The 18746-nt window shown below is 39.0% G+C and overlaps 1 protein-coding gene across 1 annotated transcript in view; it reads left to right on the top strand.

Annotated features, from left to right (window-relative positions):
* LOC113513261 (serine/threonine-protein kinase MRCK beta) overlaps window positions 1-18746 on the top strand; it is a 71932-nt gene that overhangs the window by 12168 nt on the left and 41018 nt on the right. Inside the window, exons 5-24 of the mRNA XM_052891975.1 lie at window positions 925-1032; window positions 1624-1728; window positions 2587-2735; window positions 3563-3656; window positions 4634-4745; window positions 4962-5092; window positions 5605-5691; window positions 6142-6263; window positions 7066-7219; window positions 8964-9072; window positions 9844-9953; window positions 11027-11167; window positions 11919-12032; window positions 13092-13226; window positions 13908-14057; window positions 14954-15067; window positions 16261-16374; window positions 16559-16663; window positions 17135-17237; window positions 17957-18185. Of these exons, the coding sequence (XP_052747935.1) occupies window positions 925-1032; window positions 1624-1728; window positions 2587-2735; window positions 3563-3656; window positions 4634-4745; window positions 4962-5092; window positions 5605-5691; window positions 6142-6263; window positions 7066-7219; window positions 8964-9072; window positions 9844-9953; window positions 11027-11167; window positions 11919-12032; window positions 13092-13226; window positions 13908-14057; window positions 14954-15067; window positions 16261-16374; window positions 16559-16663; window positions 17135-17237; window positions 17957-18185 (2486 nt within the window). The remainder of the gene's footprint in view (window positions 1-924; window positions 1033-1623; window positions 1729-2586; window positions 2736-3562; window positions 3657-4633; window positions 4746-4961; window positions 5093-5604; window positions 5692-6141; window positions 6264-7065; window positions 7220-8963; window positions 9073-9843; window positions 9954-11026; window positions 11168-11918; window positions 12033-13091; window positions 13227-13907; window positions 14058-14953; window positions 15068-16260; window positions 16375-16558; window positions 16664-17134; window positions 17238-17956; window positions 18186-18746) is intronic.

Raw genomic sequence — 18746 nt, 5'->3', positions numbered from 1 at the left:
TTGCTATTTATTCACACGACTGAAAATACGCAGAATGTAGTACTAGCCTAAAGAACTCTCCTATTACTTAAACAAACATTTTTATACAGGGCGTAAGGGACAGGTTGGCAAAAACTGAAACAGTGAATTCAGACCATTATTCTGAACTGAAAATAAGTGTAAATTCTTTCCGGATATTTTATTGTATTTTTTTTTTTGCTTTTTTTCATATAAAGTCATGTAATCTATGATGTGTCATAACATGAAGAAATAATAATATTTTTTTAGTGATCTTTCACTATGAAATAACAAAAAACAGCAATGTAATACACATATTAAAATTTTACCGCGACCCGCGAAATCAGCTGTGTAAGGTCAACGCCCCAAGCATACGAAAACTACTTACGAAGAAGCACACGTTTTAGGGTTAACGCGTCGTGTGGATCGTAAAATTTCAAATACATTGCGCGGCGTCAAAACTAAAAATCGTTAATTATATGGTTGTGGTGCATTTCCGATGGGAACATAATCTGCCATCTGATTCAGACTATTCATCTGAATCAGCTGTTTTAGTTTTGGCCAATCTGTCCCCTTCCATCCTGTATATCGAGTAGCATTGTTGCATAAAAAAATGTTTTTTTTTTTTTTACACAGCATCCAACAGTGTAAGGAACAATCAGTGTTCCAAAAAATGTTATGTATTTTCGATTGTAAAAAAAAAATTTTCTTTAAAGAAATGTTCAATTTCGTGCACCCTGTATATCGAGTAGCATTGTTGCATAAAAAAATGTTTTTTTTTTTTACACAGCATCCAACAGTGTAAGGAACAATCAGTGTTCCAAAAAATGTTATGTATTTTCGATTGTAAAAAAAAAATTTTCTTTAAAGAAATGTTCAATTTCGTGCACCTTGTATACACATAATATTTTTTTTGTAACTGTACAGGGAACAGACGGCGGTGTCAACATGCCGGTGGCGGACGGCACAGTATCGACGACGACGGGCGAAAGGGTGTACGCTATGAAGATTTTGAACAAATGGGAAATGCTCAAGGTCAGATCGTGTGTTATGTGATCTATTTACACGAGTTAATTTTTAACCAACTTCAAAAAGAAGTAGGTTCTCGTTATGGTTGTATTTGTTTTTTTATATTTGTTATCTGATAACTCCGTCAGTTCTGAATCGATTCAGAAAATTTTTTTTTTTTATCTGAAAGGACTTACAGATTGGTTCCGTAAAGATTTTATCAAAATCGCTTCAGTAGTTTAGATCAAAATAACTGGTTTTATTACAATTGAAGTGTTTATTTTTTAGTTTTTTTTTTTTTTTTTTTTTTTATTAATTAGTTATTTGATTGATAACGCTAACTGTGGTAATCGCATCGCATCATAGCATGGAAGGTGTAAGTTCAAATTCCACCTGTTTCGAAGTTTTGAAATATCTCAATAACTGTAGTGTAAAGGTAAAAATGTAGGTCAAAATCTACATATTATAAACTAATTTTTACCTTTATACCAAAAGATTCTCATATTTCAAAAAGGACATAGCCTTGTTTTTATTCCAGTGAATATACATATGCCGGTCACGCGAACGTAGTCACGGGTAAAGATTGTAGTAGTAAATCGTTCATCCCATCTGTTACAGAGGGCGGAAACCGCGTGTTTCCAAGAGGAACGAGATGTGCTAGTGTTCGGCGATAGGAGATGGATCACAAACTTACATTATGCCTTTCAAGACGAACACAATTTGGTAAGTAACCGGCATGGGTAATATCGGTATCGCTTTGATATCTATATATTAGTTTCCTTTGAACATTGAAGGCGAAAAAAGGTCATCACTCGATTCAATATCGCACATACCAGTCCTACATTTATATTTATTTATATAGTGTTCTTAATTTTGTCATTACATATTATATAAATGAAATTTATCTCCATTATTTGCCCAATATATACATATTGTAATATATAGAAACTGGTATACAAGTGTCCCGTAAGTAGTGGACCAACAGATTATGGGGGTAGTTAGACTTATTATCTCACAAAAATACTAAAATTTATAGTCCTAGGTCTTGTTGTTATTAAGTTATGCTTTGTTTTCAAAATGTGGTGAAAATATCATCCATGTAAGCTTATTTAGCTTAAATTTTACCATTTTTGGTTTTTTTTTTTTTATTTTATTGTTGTTTTTTGTTCAAGGTAGTTAAAAATACATAAGTCTTCCTAATTAAAATGATATTCAAGCATATTGCACAATCATTTCGTATATTACATGTAAATTAATAACATTAGTAGCATTACTTTTTGATTAATGTATAAAAAAATGTACATTATTAAAGCGTTCAATCAAATCAAGCAATTATGTGTCAATTTTCAAAAATAATTTTTCATTTTTTTACATTTTAAGGATTATTTAATAACGCTCCTTTTTGCTCCATCGTTGTGGTGTAAAAAGTTCTCTGATAACTAAAAAGCATGAGTTTATGTAACACATGAGGGAATACCACGTGGTCACAGAATGTTCAGAGTGCTGTTCATGTTTATAGGCGACGGTTACTACCTTCAGCTTGTTCACATTTGTAAATATCATAAAAAAATTGTTTTCCAGTACCTGGTAATGGATTACTATTGCGGTGGGGACCTGCTGACGCTATTGTCCAAGTTTGAGGACCGTCTGCCCGAGGATATGGCCAAGTTCTACATTGCGGAGATGGTGCTCGCTATACAGAGTGTGCACGAGCTCAGATATGTACACAGGTGAGTCAAAGATTGAAGGTTATGTGATGTGTGTAATGTAATATTCGTGTAATTGTAATGTAATATTAGTATAATTGTAATGTTACTTTAATTGTAATGTAATATTTATTATATCAGCAGTTAACTTTTTTTATGCAACTTGTAATGACAAACGAGCTGATGGCCCACCTGATGGAAAGTGGTAACCATCGCCTATAAACATAAGAAGTATTATGGACATAACAGAGTATACTGTTTTGTTCATGATATCCCCCATGCGTTGCCATTCCTTAGGACTCAAGTGTTATACCTCTATACCCTGTAAATTCATTGCCATATTCCACCCTTCAAACCAAAACACATCCATGCAAACAATTGATTCACGGTAGAAATACGAATGGGACAGAGGAACCCAAGCAAACGACTTTTGTTCAAAGTCTCCCTCTGGTAACTAACTGTCCACTGCTTGTTCAGCAGGCCTTTCCCATAAGGGAAGTTTTGCCAGTAGTTGCCATGATTGGCAGGTGGTTAATATTAAAGTTATTGTAACGTAATATTAGAGTTATTTTATTGTAATTGTAATTTTTAACTAATATTGTAAATACAAAAGTGAGTTTCTTTATTACGCTATCAAGTCTAAACCGCTGAATCGATGAAGATGAATTTTGGTAGAGATAGATGGGACCCTGGAGACAGTTATAAGCTACTTTTTCTCCCGTCAGTCAGTGAATATATCTCGTTACGCGGACGAAGTCGCGGGTAAAAGCTAGTTATATATGCAATGTAATTGTAATCAAATTATAATGTAGATAGATATATAATTTATTTCATATAAAATGGTTTTGCAGAGATATCAAGCCAGATAACGTGTTATTGGACGCTAGCGGACACATTAGGTTGGCTGATTTTGGATCATGTTTGCGGTTAGGTGATGATGGAAAGGTAAGTTTATTTTTTTTTTTAAATTGTCTAATGGTAATTAAATTATTTGTCTCTTATTCTTAGTGTACAGTCTAGCTAGTCTATTTATGCTTTGTCACTCTAGGAAATAAATAAAATTGCTATACTTTATAATAAATGATCATAGCTTCGTTTTGACCATTTGTTCCTTATCAAACATGAAGTTTTGGACACAGCCCTCTTAGATAAAGTACAAACGAGTCTATAGGTAGAATCGTTATTGCTAGCCAGTGGAAGTAGAATATGAGGATGATGCTGTCTTGTTTTTTTGTTTATGTTAGCGCTAATAGAAATGATTCTATCGATATATTAGATTCATTCGTATCTCGTCTAGGGCAGCTTGACAGATTTAACAATGGTTGTTTTATTTATTTATTCTATATTGTACCATTTAAAAATAATATAAATATATTTTTATATTACACAAATGAAGTACAAAAGGCGGTATTATTGTCGAAGCAATCTCTTTTAGACAACCGTTGGGTAGAGAAGAAAAGAAAAATACTATTTAGCGCAAAAAGTACATCTTTTAAAAAAACGTTCATGTTAATAAAAACATGCAAATAATCATATGAATACCATACATACTCATACACCTAAATATTTATAATAATATATATTACATAAATAAATATATAAAATATATAACATACATTTACTTATATATTAGTTTTAATTTATGAACACATACAGACTTGGATAGAGTGTTGGGAGGAACATTAGACGTCTGGGAATCAGACCAGCTCCCCGATACACTGGCTTACTGTGTAGCATTGCATCAGCCATATTGTAATATTATATATATATATATATATATATATATATATATATATATATATATATATATATATATATACACAATTAATTTACACACAATAACGAGACAAGTAATTATGGAGTGCAAAAATAAGAAAAGAGAAAAAGAAAGAAAAAATGTATGTATTTTAATGTATTATCAGGTACAAAGTAACGTGGCGGTTGGCACCCCTGACTACATTTCGCCTGAAATCCTGCGCGCTATGGAGGACGGCCAGGGTCGATATGGACCCGAGTGTGACTGGTGGTCGCTCGGTGAGTCCTCTCTTTTATTCTATGACTGTTCAAAGAATTCAAATATATTGTCGACTAACTTTTCTGACTTAGTAACTTCGGTTTAAACAAAAACCATCTTATTACAATAATTTATCCAGTAAAATATGTTATAAATTTCATAAGAGCTATATTGTTATTAACACACTACTATATTATGAAAAAATTACTTAAATAAATACATGTATATATATCCAGGCGTATGCATGTACGAGATGCTGTTCGGCGAAACGCCATTCTATGCGGAGTCGTTGGTAGAGACGTACGGCAAGATTATGAACCACGCACGCTCCTTCCACTGTCCGCCGCCAGACGAACACGCAGCGCAGGTAACATTATCCATCACACTACAATACCATAACACTAATTTTCAACACATTAAATCACACCTATTGAGGTGTAGTATAGTGTATTTACACTACACTACACTACACTACCACAACACAACACTACACTACACAACACTATACCACTACACTACACCACTACACTACACCACTACACTACACCACTACACTACACTATACTGCATTTCACATCATTGCATGACACTTCATGACACAATATCTACATGAACTCATCACACTATCTGTGCCACACCGTAGGTACATAATAAATCACGCGCGGTGATCAAACAGTTTTTTTTTTTATACTACGCTACGACACGCCATTCCTCGTCATATTAAATTACACTTTATTGCACTTTACTACACTACATTTCATGTTATTACACTACATCCACATGTCGCCGCACTAAACATCGTCATATTACACTAGCTATATCAATATATATCTTACTGTATGTGGATTAATAACGAGAATTGTTTTTATTATTTTGCAGGTCTCTGAAGAGGCAATAGATCTCATCCAAAGATTGATTTGTTCATCTGAAAATCGATTAGGGAAGAATGGCTTACAAGATTTTAAGGTGAGTCTCTATATCTGTATGTTATTATAAAGGAATAATATTTAGAGTATTTTGTTTCTTCGTCCCTTGTTTATTCTGTGAATGTATTGTTATATATTTTATAGAAAAAGAGAACCAGTCTTGTATTGTACATACTTTATTGACTGACTGACTGACTGACATCAGTATTACGACATTTACTATACGATACGATAGATATCATAGACGATTACATTATGTAACAGGTATCATTTAGATAAAAATCATTAGGAATGAATTCTACTGTATCCACATAGGTATGTGTGTATAAATCCGGTTATCGGTTCGCTCTCGATCAACCCTCGGTTGACTGAAGATGACGCACAAGATCGTCGTAAATAAAATTTCCTTCTATTATAGTCTAATTTATCTATATTTTAATTCTAAATTTAAAAAAATAAAGAAAAATTTATAAAAGACAATTATTTACAGAGCCATCCATGGTTTGCGGGTCTCGATTGGGATAATCTACGCGAAATGCAAGCGCCGTTTGTACCGGACGTGTCGAGTCCAACGGACACATCCAATTTCGACGTTGATGACACAGACATCAGGTAATTGTGGTTTACTTGAATGGCGATCAAGCTGATGGCTCACCTTTTAGAAAATACTAATCGTCGCCTATAGGCGTGAACAGCATTTTAGCTATCACAGAATACGTTATGATTCCTATGATATCCTTCTAGCATTGCCATTATATAGATTATGGTGTTTGTCTCCATAATTTGTATATTCCCTGTATTATGAATTATTTTATTACATTGCTCTAATAAAATTTTTAGTTTTTTTATTATTTTTTTGCTTATTGGTGGTTTGTATAAGTAACTTAATAATTTTGTAAAAATTTATTTTTAATTAAAAATAATCGTAGTTATATTTCTTGCCCATTTTTCTTCTCTGAAGTTAATTTTCGGTTTGGGTGGTAGAGTAATAAAAATGACTTTAAAAATACTTAAATTAAAATTCAATTGAATAAAAAGCTTTTTATTTCTAGGGTATTTTGTTGTTCTACGATTTGGTTACAAATTATTTTTTGAGAGTGCAAGACAAAAATAACTAAAACACGTTTAGTCAAGTATTCTGATTTACCTTAGTGGACGTGTTCCTACATGAATATGAAACATTTTTTAAAAAGGAATTTACATTAAAACGAATGAGTTTCAAAATTTCAAAAATTTCGATATTCGAAATAATTTTCCTCTCAAGCGAGTATAATGATATTGTCCATTCATTCTCTTAGCAAACATATGATAATGTAATCTCAGGTGTAAGCTGCGTGAAAGATTTATTTGAACGTTAGTAATGGAGAGTTCAAGTCTGTTGTTGTTGACGTGGGTGGTGTGTGTCGTGTTGCAGGGTGTCGGGCGCGGTGCCGCCGCCGAGCGCGAGCGCGGCGTTCTCGGGGCTGCACCTGCCCTTCGTGGGCTTCACCTTCACGGCCGGCTCGCGCCTCTGCGACCGCGGCGCGCCCGCGCAACCGCTCAGCCCCGCCAAGAACGCGCCACGCCAGGTCGCTGCACTACACTACACTACACTACACTATGCTACACTGCACCACACTACGCTTCACCTTCACGGCCGGCTCGCGCCTCTGCGACCGCGGCGCGCCCGCGCAACCGCTCAGCCCCGCCAAGAACGCGCCACGCCAGGTCGCTGCACTACACTACACTACACTACACTATGCTACACTGCACCACACTACGCTTCACCTTCACGGCCGGCTCGCGCCTCTGCGACCGCGGCGCGCCCGCGCAGCCGCTCAGCCCCGCCAAGAACGCGCCACGCCAGGTCGCTGCACTACACTACACTACACTACACTATGCTACACTGCACCACACTACGCTTCACCTTCACGGCCGGCTCGCGCCTCTGCGACCGCGGCGCGCCCGCGCAGCCGCTCAGCCCCGCCAAGAACGCGCCACGCCAGGTCGCTGCACTACACTACACTACACTACACTATGCTACACTGCACCACACTACGCTTCACCTTCACGGCCGGCTCGCGCCTCTGCGACCGCGGCGCGCCCGCGCAGCCGCTCAGCCCCGCCAAGAACGCGCCACGCCAGGTCGCTGCACTACACTACACTACACTACACTATGCTACACTGCACCACACTACGCTTCACCTTCACGGCCGGCTCGCGCCTCTGCGACCGCGGCGCGCCCGCGCAGCCGCTCAGCCCCGCCAAGAACGCGCCACGCCAGGTCGCTGCACTACACTACACTACACTACACTATGCTACACTGCACCACACTACGCTTCACCTTCACGGCCGGCTCGCGCCTCTGCGACCGCGGCGCGCCCGCGCAGCCGCTCAGCCCCGCCAAGAACGCGCCACGCCAGGTCGCTGCACTACACTACACTACACTACACTATGCTACACTGCACCACACTACGCTTCACCTTCACGGCCGGCTCGCGCCTCTGCGACCGCGGCGCGCCCGCGCAGCCGCTCAGCCCCGCCAAGAACGCGCCACGCCAGGTCGCTGCACTACACTACACTACACTACACTATGCTACACTGCACCACACTACGCTTCACCTTCACGGCCGGCTCGCGCCTCTGCGACCGCGGCGCGCCCGCGCAGCCGCTCAGCCCCGCCAAGAACGCGCCACGCCAGGTCGCTGCACTACACTACACTACACTACACTATGCTACACTGCACCACACTACGCTTCACCTTCACGGCCGGCTCGCGCCTCTGCGACCGCGGCGCGCCCGCGCAGCCGCTCAGCCCCGCCAAGAACGCGCCACGCCAGGTCGCTGCACTACACTACACTACACTACACTATGCTACACTGCACCACACTACGCTTCACCTTCACGGCCGGCTCGCGCCTCTGCGACCGCGGCGCGCCCGCGCAGCCGCTCAGCCCCGCCAAGAATGCGCCGCGCCAGGTCGCTGCACTACACTACACTACACTACACTACACTATGCTACACTGCACCACACTACGCTTCACCTTCACGGCCGGCTCGCGCCTCTGCGACCGCGGCGCGCCCGCGCAGCCGCTCAGCCCCGCCAAGAACGCGCCACGCCAGGTCGCTGCACTACACTACACTACACTACACTACGCTATGCTACATTGCACCACACTACGTCACACCGCACCACACTACGCTACACCGCACCACACTATACTACACCGCACCACACTACGCTACATCGCTCCAATAATATGAAATGTATATGAAATACAATCGAAATAAAAAAACAAAATGTGTAATGAATTGAAATATTAATATTTTTAGGTGCCGAGCAATGCTGGTGATCGGGCAGCGCTTAAAGCGCTCGAGCGTGAGAACGCGCTGCTCGCTCAGACTATCGCCGAGTTGCGGGCCGGCGGGGAGCCCTCTAGTGGTAAGTAACGCAATGGATATTTATTTATTACAATGTTTTTGTGACACTGCGACCTTCCATGATGTTGGGCTATAAGATTTTTTTTATTTCCTCAGGATATAAAGTATGGTTTCTAAAGGATATATATTGTTTATGCATGAGTGGGCTACAGCTACATATTAAATGCTGCGGCGTATTTTTCTCGTTGTGACAAAATCTGCGAAAACTTTTTTGACATAAGCCTCAACTGGGCTCTAATACTTGTTTAGTTTGCAGTGTCCATGAAAGCCCTTGTTAATACACATATTATTGTTACTCAAAAGAACTAATTTCTTAGAGAAATTTGCTGAAAACCCAGAACTTTTGAGTGATTTAAACCTGGCAACAGGAGCCAGATATTGTTTGCTGCTTCTAAGCTTTTAAGTTTGGATGTCTGAACTTTAGGCTTCGAAGTATGTCGCTATAAGTTTCTGGCCCTGTTTGGGCATTCTTTGCCTCTTCCTTTGCTAATTGATTAGCTATTTCATTTCCATGAATATTTGAGTGACCAGAGATCCATCTCCAAGATATACAGTGAATAATTACTAAATCGATTGTGATACATGCAAATTAAAAACGATACCCCTCTATAATTAAAGTAAGACAATATGGCAGAGATAAGGGAATTATGTAACTACAAATACATAATTAGGTGTAGGTAACTTCTCTAAGATATTCCCTGTAGGTAAGGATATTACAGTTTAATAGATCTATTGGACTATAGGTGTTGAGTGTGGAATCTTTATTGAACAGATGATGTGATCCAACTGAAGGAGGAACTAGCGACGGTGACCAAGAGGAACGCGGACCTGGAGGCGCAGATCAGGTGTTACGAGCAACTGAACAGCGGCATCACGGCACAGGTACTAGACCGATTTCATAAAAGGTGGTGTGGTGTAAATTTTTTAATTGACTTCAGAAAGAACGAGGTTCTCAGTTCGGTTGTATTTAGATAGATGGATAGATAATTTATTTGCATTACTTACAGCATACAAACAGCAACAGACACAAATGCACAATGAAAAAAGAAAAAAAAGAGATATGTACAAAAAATTAAAAAAAATCTTGTTATTATCTCATAACTCCGTCAGTTGTCAACTGAATTGAAAAAATCTTTTTTTATTGTATTGAAACCTAAGCGGTTTCAATAAAATAAAAAAAAATAAAAAAGAATTATTAATTTTCAACCGACTTAAAAAAGAGGTTTATTTTTTATTTATTAATTAGTACATATATGTGTACATTTCAGACTTAATTCTAAAAGCATTCTCTCCCAGGCAACCATAGAGAAGTGTTCTCAATTCGATTCTGTTTTTTTAATTAGTTTCCTCATAACTCCGTCATTTCTTATCTGATTTGTAAGTCTTTTTTTTATCTAAAAGGTTATACTTATAGATTTGTCCCAATGGAAATTTTATCAAAATCGTTACAGTAGTCAAGTTTTTCAATCAAAATAACTTGTTTGGTCACAATTGAAGTCGAAAAACAGATTTTTATCAATTCTATTTTTGGTTTCTATACTATTGTCGTCTTCTTACTACATTGTTTTATTGCGAACTGAAGTAACAATCCCTTTTTACTAATACTTATATTATAAAACGATAGTTGACGGCGTGTTGTGTGTTTGTGTGTTTGTGTGTGGTATATTAGAATGGATTGGTGTGTGAACTGTATGTTAATATTTAATTATTAAATATAATGATATAAATTTTAACAAGATAAATAAAGAAATATCTTTATCTTTATGAACAATATACCATAATTAGCTACAACAATTATTATTGTAAAATATAGATTTATAGGTCACTTCGTGGAAGAAATTCTGATTTGTCTGTAGTTATTTTTTTTCGAATGTACACCCAAAATCTTCATCTAAAATCTACATGTAAACAGAGAGGTAAAGAATGATTCTAAATTCTCTTTCTCACTCACCCAGGACGTGCAAGCAATAACTGGCGTACCGCAGGAGACGGCGGCGCGGTTACGGGAGATGGAAACGTTGATCAACAATCTCACCGCGGAGAAAGAGGAATTGGTGAAGGACAAAATGGATACGCTGGAGAAATTGACGCTGCAGGTGCGTGGAGTTATATTTTACTCCTACCCAATTTATAAAAGCCGTCTAGGTGCTAATATAGAATAGACCAGCCTTTCCTTTCTCGTGGGTGCCGTAAGGGGCGACTAAGGGAGATTATGGTAGAGGGCTGGACAGCAGCATCTTTTAAAATATCACCAAAAGCCAAACTGCTGTTGCAAACATTCCTTGTCAAGCGTGGCAACTAGTGACAAACTCTCCTGGGGGGGGGGGGGGGGGGGGGGGGGGTTATGTTCAGCTGTGGACATTTCAAGGCTGATACAACAATTCATAGAAATGTCAAACTTCTCATAACCCTTTCAGACCTGAACGAACTTAAAAAAATAAAAAAAATCTAAAATCGCGCGCAATTCATTTTTATGCACGAAGCTGAAATAACATGATAGTGAGATTCTAAACCAGCCAATAAGAAATCATTTTAGCGGTTAAGTGGTGCAGTAGTGTTGTGCGCGCCGGCAAGATGGCTTGGCTCCAAAACACGAAAATATATTTAATCTGAAAGAAAAAATCTTGGGTCTGAAAGAAATAAACCTATTTTAGCTATTGGACTGTTTTGTCTTTCTCTTTTGCACTAAATTCTTCATTTATAAGAAAGTATTTTTTATTTGAATTAGGCACTACTTTTTCTAGAATAATATAAGAGAGGAGTTACTTGTGCGTTGCCGGCCTTGTGTGTCATTAATTATGCCTATTCTCATTTATGAAAGATTCATGGAATGTATGTTCTAACCAGGATAAAGAACTGAAGGATGCGCTGTCGCAACGTAAGCTGGCCATGACCGAGTACAACGAGGTGTCCGACAAGCTGTCAGAACTGAGGCGGCAGAAGCAGAAGTTGTCGCAGCAAGTAAGTGTGGGATTTTTTTTTTATTTTTTTTTTATATATACACATTTGGTCCGTATGATGGTAAACGGTCACAGTAGCCTATGGACGTCTGCTACAATAAGAGATTGTATGTATACCAGTGTACCGTAATACTGTGGTAATAAAGACTCTTTAGGGTTAAAACTAAATGGTAGCTCCGACTGTGCTATCGGTATACGGCTGGCGGGGCATTATGAGTGATTAGTTGAGGTTGAAAATGGGTCAGTTAGCAATTGTGATGAATTCAAGGATTAACCAGTACGGTTTCTATGGGGAAACACGTGTAAGTCGACCTGATAGGGTATATTGCTAGCAATGGTTGTTACACTCTATTACTAACAATCCTTTCCCCTCAATTACTGGTATCTAGATGTTTCTGTAAAGTAGATTACTCTGTACAGATTTTTTTTATACTTACAGCAATTATCCACATCGTCAAATCGTAATGTTTATTTATTATATTCTTTATAGCACTTGTAAATTACATTGTTAATGCATTTATAAATATTGTGAGCAAGGGTGGACTTATCTCTGACAGAGATCTCTTCCAGTCAACCCAATGCAGTTAGAAAACATGTTGTTAGCGGGCAGCTGAAGTGCTACAACTTTTAATATTTAGTGTACATAAACAAATATACAGTTAAATAAAATATTAAGATACATAATAAAATATTACATAAATACATGTACTATAAATAAATATAATACCTACCTACTTATACAATAGATGTTAAAATAAATTAATATACTACCAACAATAGAAATTTAGTTAAATGATTTTAAGGTTTGACAGTTCAATTGTAAAACAAAAGAAAAACGAAAGAAAATGTAACTTCAACTTTTTCTTGAAAGAGGTAATTGAAGGGCTCTCTTGTATGTGGGAAGGGAGATTGTTCCATAATTGGGCAGCTTGATACGAGAGAGTTTATGTATATGTTTTGAAGCAAAGTGTATTTAAGTAGCCGGTCTTTTGGTGCTTTTAAGTTCTCAATATTTATACAGTCTAAGTAAATGACATGGAAAGTGCATTTTCCAATACAGGTCCGCGACAAAGAGGAAGAACTAGAAGTGGCCATGCAGAAGATCGATGCACTGCGCCAGGACATCCGGCGCGCTGAGAAGGGACGACGCGAGCTCGAGGCGAGGCTCGACACCGCTATCGCTGAAGCTACGAAGGTAAATAGCATTTTTTATCCTATATCCTTATCATATTAGCTATTCACTGTCCATTGCAGAACATTGACTTCCTCTATAAGGGGGTATATGTTATGGTTTCGGTGCGCAGTTTCCGTCAGCTTGTTTTCAATAGTCTATTTGGCTATGTAAAAAATAATGCCTTATTTAAAGCTATTAACATAGTCTAGGGGTTTTAAAAGCGGTGTGTGTTAATTTGATTGAAAATATATTGTTAATTATACATAGGAACCCTTAAAAAATTATCACATTTTTTTTATTTATTACCACGTGATTGAAAACGATCTGGAAAGTATGATGACGTCACATTGAAGTAAACAACATGTCTGTCGTTGATGTTCTTTTGGGTTTTTCGTAAGAGTGCATGAATAGGAATGATTCTTTATTGAATAACTGATACTATTATTTACTACTATTATTTATTTTATTATTCAATTGCTAAATTATTGAAAGCGTAAGGCATTTAATGTTTATATTAAATTGCAACTTCAAATTGGTTATTAAGATCTTTATAAAATGGAAACAACTTTAAAATTAAATACTCCTAAATTTACATAAATAAAAATATGTTTTATTTACTTACATCAAAATTGGTTGAATCAATTACTGTAGCGTTATGATTTCTATGAATTTTATTGAATGTTTGCGCGGTGTTTGTCGCAGGAGCGCAAGCTGCGCGAGGAGACGCTGCGCGGCGCGCGGGCGGAGGCGGGCGGCGCGGCTAGTGCGGCGGGAGTGACGGCCGCGGCGGGAGTGACGGCCGGCGCCGCGGCCGAGGTGGCGCGCCTGCAGCACGAGGTCGAGGCGCTCGAGGTACCGCTCGCATACATCCTACTCTCCCGCACTCTAGCGCCTGCCACACTGAGCTGACGCACCCGACGGTGATTTCTTTTAAACAACTTAGAACGACAAACAAGCTGACGGCCCACCTGACGGAAAGTGGCAATCGTCGCCTATACACATGAGCAGTGCCGTGGACATAACAGAGTATATATACTGTTTCGCCCATGATACCCCCCCCCCCCCCATGCTGGTGTTAATATTCTGTACCCTGTAAATTCACTGCCATATCCCACCTTTCAAACTGAAACACGGCCATGCAAACACAACTGCTTCACGGTAGAAGTATGAATGGAACAGAGATGGCCAAGCAAACGACTTGTGTATGAAGTTTTCCTCTGGTAAATTTGTAATATACATATTCTGTCACAACAAGGAGTACGCAATGTGCCGCGTTAAAAAGAAAAAAATAATATAAAATTAATACAACGTTCGTTACAAAAATTATTTACTAGTATCATAAAATAACAAATTCATTTTCATATCTTTACTAAATAAATATGACGTAGGCTACTTTTTATCCAGGTTAGTGGACATGTCACCGTCACGCGGACAAAGTAGCGATTAAAAGCTAGTTTATATTGTTTTTTTTTTTGTTAAATGAAAATGGATTGGTAACCCCGCCTGCGCTAACGGGATACGCTGGCGGAGCACCAGTGAAGGGTGATCTATGAGAATGAAAATAGGCTAGGTAGCCCATCATGATGAATTCATCAGGAATTAACCATGATAGTTTCCAGGGGGAACCGCGTAGAGGTCGATCTGGTTAGGTATATTGCTAGCAATGGGATTTTTAGTGTCCATTACTAACAATCCCTTTCCCCCCAGCTCATATTAGTTAGGATTGCTATTGTACCGTGTGGCCGCAGATGCAGTACGCGGAGTCGCTGTCGCAGCAGCAGGCGCGCTACGGCGCCGAGCTGGCGGCGCTGCGCGACCAGCTCGTCGAGGGCGACGCGCTGCGGAACGTGCTCAGCAGGGAGGTACGGACCCTAGCTTCGCTTCCTACGTCTACCACCGGGGGGAGGGATTGTTACTAGCAATATATCCTGTTAAATCGACCTCCATGCGGTCCCCCATAGAAACCATTGTGCTGTATCCTAAGGGTATTCATCATAATGTGCTAACTGAGCTACCTTTTCATCCTTACTTGTCATCCCTCACTGATGCTAGATGTGGAAACTAGCCTGAACACCATGAAAACTTTCAATTCATAATGACAAATACTTATCAATGGTGTTTGCTATAGACATGAACATTCACCATGTATATCATAGTATATACTGTGGTAATCGTTTTTCTATTTTTTCTTTATTCTTTTTTCTTTATTTATTCTTACCAGAGGGAGACTTTGTACAAAAGTCGATTGCTTAGGTACCTCTGTCCCATTCGTGTTTCAATCGTGAAGCAGTTGTGTTTGCATGGCTGTGTTTCGGTTTGAAGGGTGGGATATGGCGTGAATTTACTGGGTACAGAATAACACCTTAGTCCTCAGGAATGGCAACGCATGGGGGGTATCATGAGCGAAACAGTATACTCTGTTATGTCCAATGTGAAGCAGTTGTGTTGTATGACCGTGTTTCGGTTTGAAGGGTGGGATATGGCAGTGAATTTACAGGGTACAGAATATTAACACCAGCATGGGGGGGGGGGGGGGGTATCATGGGCGAAACAATATATATACTCTGTTATGTACATGGTACTGCTCATGTCGATAGGCGTCGGTTACCACTTTCCATCAGGTGCGACGTTAGCTTGTTTGCCATTCTAAGTTGTATAAAAAAAATGCAACTTTGAATCAAAGCATAACCATCACCTATAGACATGAACCATGGACATAACAAAGTATAGTGTGCCACTCATGATACTCCCCATGCATTGCTATTCCCCAGGACTAAGTTGTTATGTCTCTGTACCCTATAATTTCATTGCCATAACTCACCCTTTTAACCGAGACACACAAGCAGCATAGCACGACCCCTTACTTAACGAAGCGATTACTTCAAATCCATTGCAGGAAGCTAGTGGATGCAGGTGTCCCAGAGCCGCTTCTTATGGCAAGCCTAATATTCAGCAAAAAAATAATACAACCAAATTGATAATCTCCTTCTTTTTAAAGTTGGTTAATATAACAGACAAGTACATACCATTAATTGAATTATTATATGTTTAACAGCTACAAACATCCAAAGAGAAGCTTGAGAGCCGCCGTCTTGAGCAGCTATCAGACACAGAGGATAAGCAGATGCTCATTAACGAGAACAGAAAACTAGCCAAGGATCTTGATGCGGTATGCCCTCATATGACTCTCCTTCTATTAAAGTACTACTAGTATAATAGTATTTTTAATGGATGAAAATGGAATTAACATCACCATTTATTATGATCCTAGGCTTTAAAATTCATATGGATTAAAGATTTTTATCTTGAGTCTAATTGAACAAATACATAATAACATTTTATTTGATGTACAGATGGCTGAGAATGGACGGCGGTGGCAGTCGGAGCGGCGGCAAATGGAGATGGAATTAGAAGAACTGAGAGCTAAACGCGACACCATGCAGCACTGGGAGACTCAGGTACAATTACGTGTTTAATGTACTATTGTAGTCGAATAAATCCTTTGTCTGAACTAATATTACAAAACGAAAACGTTTAATTTTTTGTATGTTTTATATTATTTTTTTGTTTCGATATGGATAAACAAAAATCTGTTTACTGTAACTGATTTTTAAAATATTTCAATTTATGAAAAGCTATATTATCAGTGAGTAACATGGGCTCTCTTTTATTTATAAAAACAGCCACACGTTGCCATGGCGGGTTGCTAATTTAAGAATATACTTAGTTAATATCCGGCTCGAAGGACTAAAAAGCAAAGGACCAAGTTTTATATATATAGTATAAACGAAAATTTACAGCAAATAACATAAATACAGCTAACTCATATCCGACTCGAAAGAACAAAAAATTAGAGGGACTTATGGGGGGACCCATATGGGCGGGATAGTAGTGTATGTAAAATTATAAATAATGTGTCTATATTACAGATTGCTGACATAATACGATGGGTTGCGGATGAGAAGGAAGCAAGAGGCTATTTGCAGGCGCTCGCCACTAAGATGACGGAAGAGCTGGATTATTTGAAACGAGGTGAGCGAATAATGTCGCCAGCTTATAGAAATAGAGTGATTACTATATACCAAATAAGATTTTTTTTTTTGTTCAATATATTCCTGAGCTTACATACACATGTTAGAAAATTTTATCATAGCGTAGTAGCACACACATATACTAAAATAATAACTCCATCTAGTGGAGTCCTGAGGAGTATTTTTTGTTGTTTTCATAGTTACAGAATTTTACTTAATACGGATTATACAGTATTGTTACAAGGATAGAAATGTATGCAATATGTAATTTCAGTAAAATCGAGAAATCGGTCTTAATATAGCTTACAAGATATATTTAAACCAACAAACAGTAGGCTAAATAATAAATTAAAAAAAGCTTTGAGAATACACGAAAATCTTTAACATAAATTGTAAAACTCATTTCCGCACTAAACCTCTCATTTGGGTCGTAGTACGTGTGACTGAACTTCTATTTTTTTAATGGGTGTAAATGGCATGGAAACCCCGTCTGCGCTATCAGTATACACTGATGTGATATCAGTGATGGTGATTAGGTGAGGATGAAAAGGCAGGTCAGTTAGCCCATCGTGACGAATTCAACGATACACGAGTCACGATAGTTTCCAGGGGAACCGCCGTATATAGCCGTATATTGGTAGTAATGGGGAGTAATCTTCAAATTACTAACAATCCCTTCCCCCGAGAACTTGTATTAAGATGGACAACGTTGGTCCGTAGCGAGTGGTCCCCGCGCGGCAGGCGCCCCGTCGCCGCCGCCGGCCGCGGCGGGCGCCGGCGGCGCTGGCGGCGCGGGCGGCGCGGGCGGCTGGCGCAACCGCCGCTCGCAGAAGCTCGACAAGATGGAGATCCTCACGCTGCAGTCGTCGCTGCACTCCGAGATACAGGCCAAGCAGGCCGTCGGCGAGGAGCTCAGCCGCACGCGCGCCGAGCTGCTGGCCAGCCAGAGGTGCCGCCCTTACATTCTGTACTCCCTCTACTCCCTGTACTCCTGCATACACGCTCTCCATGCAAATGCATAGAGAAACGGCTCAACTTTTTCATACAATTTTGCGTGATAAATAGTTTTAAGTGTTTCCTTTATACTTCTTTTTTGTCTTATAAATTTTTGCACTTTTTGCGTAAACACTCATTTTACTTGGTATACGACAAAATACATTTTATGCATAAGTGTATAGAAAAGTAATATAAAAAGTTAGTTAAATTCTGATTCTCTACTTGAGCACTGAATCCTGTTCAGTTTTGAGGCTCGACGCTCTATCTATATGATTTAAGATAGCAAGAAATAAAATTATTTTATACATAAGGAAATTGAAATTATTTGGCCATTTAAAGGAATAAATAAAAGAAAAATACAGAAAGAGGTTTATTCAACATGAATGAATGGAGATGTCGGTAATAGCCGCCCTAAGTGGATTTCATCTAAATAGACGAGTTTTAGAACAACAGTCATATTAAAAGTACCGGTAATTATTACCTAGATTAATGAATGTGAAGGAAGCGAAAGAGG

This window comes from Galleria mellonella, unplaced genomic scaffold (assembly GCF_026898425.1).
Source record: "Galleria mellonella isolate WM207_F2 unplaced genomic scaffold, CSIRO_AGI_GalMel_v1 utg146, whole genome shotgun sequence".
Lineage (NCBI taxonomy): Eukaryota > Metazoa > Arthropoda > Insecta > Lepidoptera > Pyralidae > Galleria > Galleria mellonella.
The sequence above is the reverse complement of the archived record's forward strand: the minus strand, read 5'-3'. Positions and strand labels throughout refer to the sequence as shown.